Source organism: Etheostoma spectabile, chromosome 8 (assembly GCF_008692095.1).
Source record: "Etheostoma spectabile isolate EspeVRDwgs_2016 chromosome 8, UIUC_Espe_1.0, whole genome shotgun sequence".
NCBI lineage: Eukaryota > Metazoa > Chordata > Actinopteri > Perciformes > Percidae > Etheostoma > Etheostoma spectabile.
In genome coordinates, this window is record NC_045740.1 from 19331594 (window position 1) to 19333568 (window position 1975).

General features: G+C 45.2%; 1 protein-coding gene across 1 annotated transcript in view; it reads left to right on the forward strand.

The window, feature by feature from the left end:
* LOC116693342 (gastrula zinc finger protein XlCGF8.2DB) overlaps positions 1–1975 on the forward strand; it is a gene marked incomplete at its 5' end in the record, with an annotated part of 5263 nt that overhangs the window by 1774 nt on the left and 1514 nt on the right. The window contains one exon of the mRNA XM_032522248.1: positions 138–1975. This exon is cut by the window's right edge and continues 1514 nt beyond it. Within this exon, the coding sequence (XP_032378139.1) occupies positions 138–1081 (944 nt within the window). The remainder of the gene's footprint in view (positions 1–137) is intronic.

Consider the following 1975-nt stretch of genomic DNA (forward strand, 5'->3'; position numbering starts at 1 on the left):
TATAATCAAGATTTTTACTGTTGTAGTTGATTGAGTTGAAGCTCATTTTAAACTACTCACTAATTATTTACCATGGAATGTTAACATGAAATTACAGTTTTCTAAGACTCGTGCATGTATTTCATTATCCTCCACAGATGTCCAGCACCTGTTGGTGGTTAAAGAAGAGGTTCCCCCTGAGCAGCAGGAGTGGAGCTCCAGTCTGGACCTGGTGGACCCAGACCCCCCACACATTAAAGAGGAACAGGAGGAACTCTGTACCAGTCAGGAGGGAGAGCAGCTTCAAGGGCTGGAGGAGGCTGATATCCCATTCCCGTTCACTTCTGTCCCTGTGAAGAGTGAAGAAGACCACGTAGAGGACTGGGGAGGACCAGATCCAGCCAGGAACTCAGATCCAGATAGTCCTTTACAACCGGCTACTCATGACAAGACTTCAGACTCCTCTGAACCTGAAACTGAAGGGAGCGGGGACTGGGAGGAGACGGAGGAGATTCTGCAGAACATTGAAGTACCTGGAAGTGATGTGGAACCTCTGAGGAAACACACTGGAGTCCAAACAGACGGGAAACCATTTAGTTGCTCGGTTTGTGGTAAAAGATACCCGCTGAAGAAGTCCTTATCAATTCACATGAGACTTCATTCAGAAGGAAAACATTTCACCTGCTCCGTTTGTAAAACAATATTCTGTAGCAAAAGCAACTTGGTTATGCACATGAGAATCCACACTGGGGAGAAACCGTTTAGTTGCTCATTTTGTAGCAAAAGATTTGCACGTAAGACCCATCTGAGAGACCACTTGTCTTCCCACACGGGGGAGAAACCATTTAGTTGTTCGGTTTGTAGCAAAACATTCATACAGAAGAATCATCTGAAACAACACTTGACCGTCCACACGGGGGAGAAACCATTCAGCTGTTCAGTTTGTGGTAAAACCTTCGCGCTAAAGCAAAATCTGAAACGGCACTTGACGGTCCACACGGGGGAGAAACCGTTCAGTTGCAGCGTTTGCGATAGAAGTTTTAATCGGCAGGATAGCGTCAAAAATCACAAGTGCGTGGGTGTGAGCAGCGGAAATACATGAAGCTGCTCAGACAATTTCCTTTCAGCAGGATTAAAGAACTGATGGCAAGACTTGGTTCAACATCGATGAGTTAGAAGTTGTCAGACTTGAGGCCTTTTCACACGGGGAGTGACACCTCGCCTGCGTAGTGGCGTGGATCCGTGGGGTCTCGCTACGCTCCTCATGTGAAGGACAGAGCTCTGCAATCCAACGCCAGGCGATCAATGTGTGGTAACCATGGGGATTCTGTTCACTACTACATCTCTGCCCACAAGAGAATGAGAATAGCTGCCCGTGGTATCATTCATCCCTAATCCCAGGTCGAATTAGATCAGATCAGATGATACTTTATTCATCCCACAGCGGGGAAATACCCTTGTTACAGCAGCATTTTCTACAATAAAAGCACAAAACAAACAAACAGGTAAACACACAAGAAAAACAGGCAAACAACAGACAATGAGCAGAAGGTAGACTGAATGTGAAGTGGCGTCAAATAAAGGTTTTGTAAAGTAAAGCGCGGTTGCCATGGTACAATAAAAAACAATATTGCAGTGTAAGTAAGTGACGTTAAAATTAAATTGAGTATGTAATTAAAGTAAGAAAGCAAAGTGGGTAGCCGTAATATAAGTTATATTCACCTGTGGCCATAAATAATATTGAAAAAAGTAATGGAAAAATATAAATAGAGATAAAGATATACAGAGTGTGTAGAGTAAATGAAAAACAGGAACAGAAACATTATCAGGTGGTGCAGGTGTTGTAGAGTCTGACAGCGGCGGGATGAAGGACCTGCGCTACCTCTCCTTCTTACCCGGGGGGGGGTATCAGTCTGCTGCTGAAGGGGCTGCTCAGGGACCCCACAGTGTCATGTCGGGGGTGAGAGGGGTTTTCCATGATGGATGTCAGCTTGGC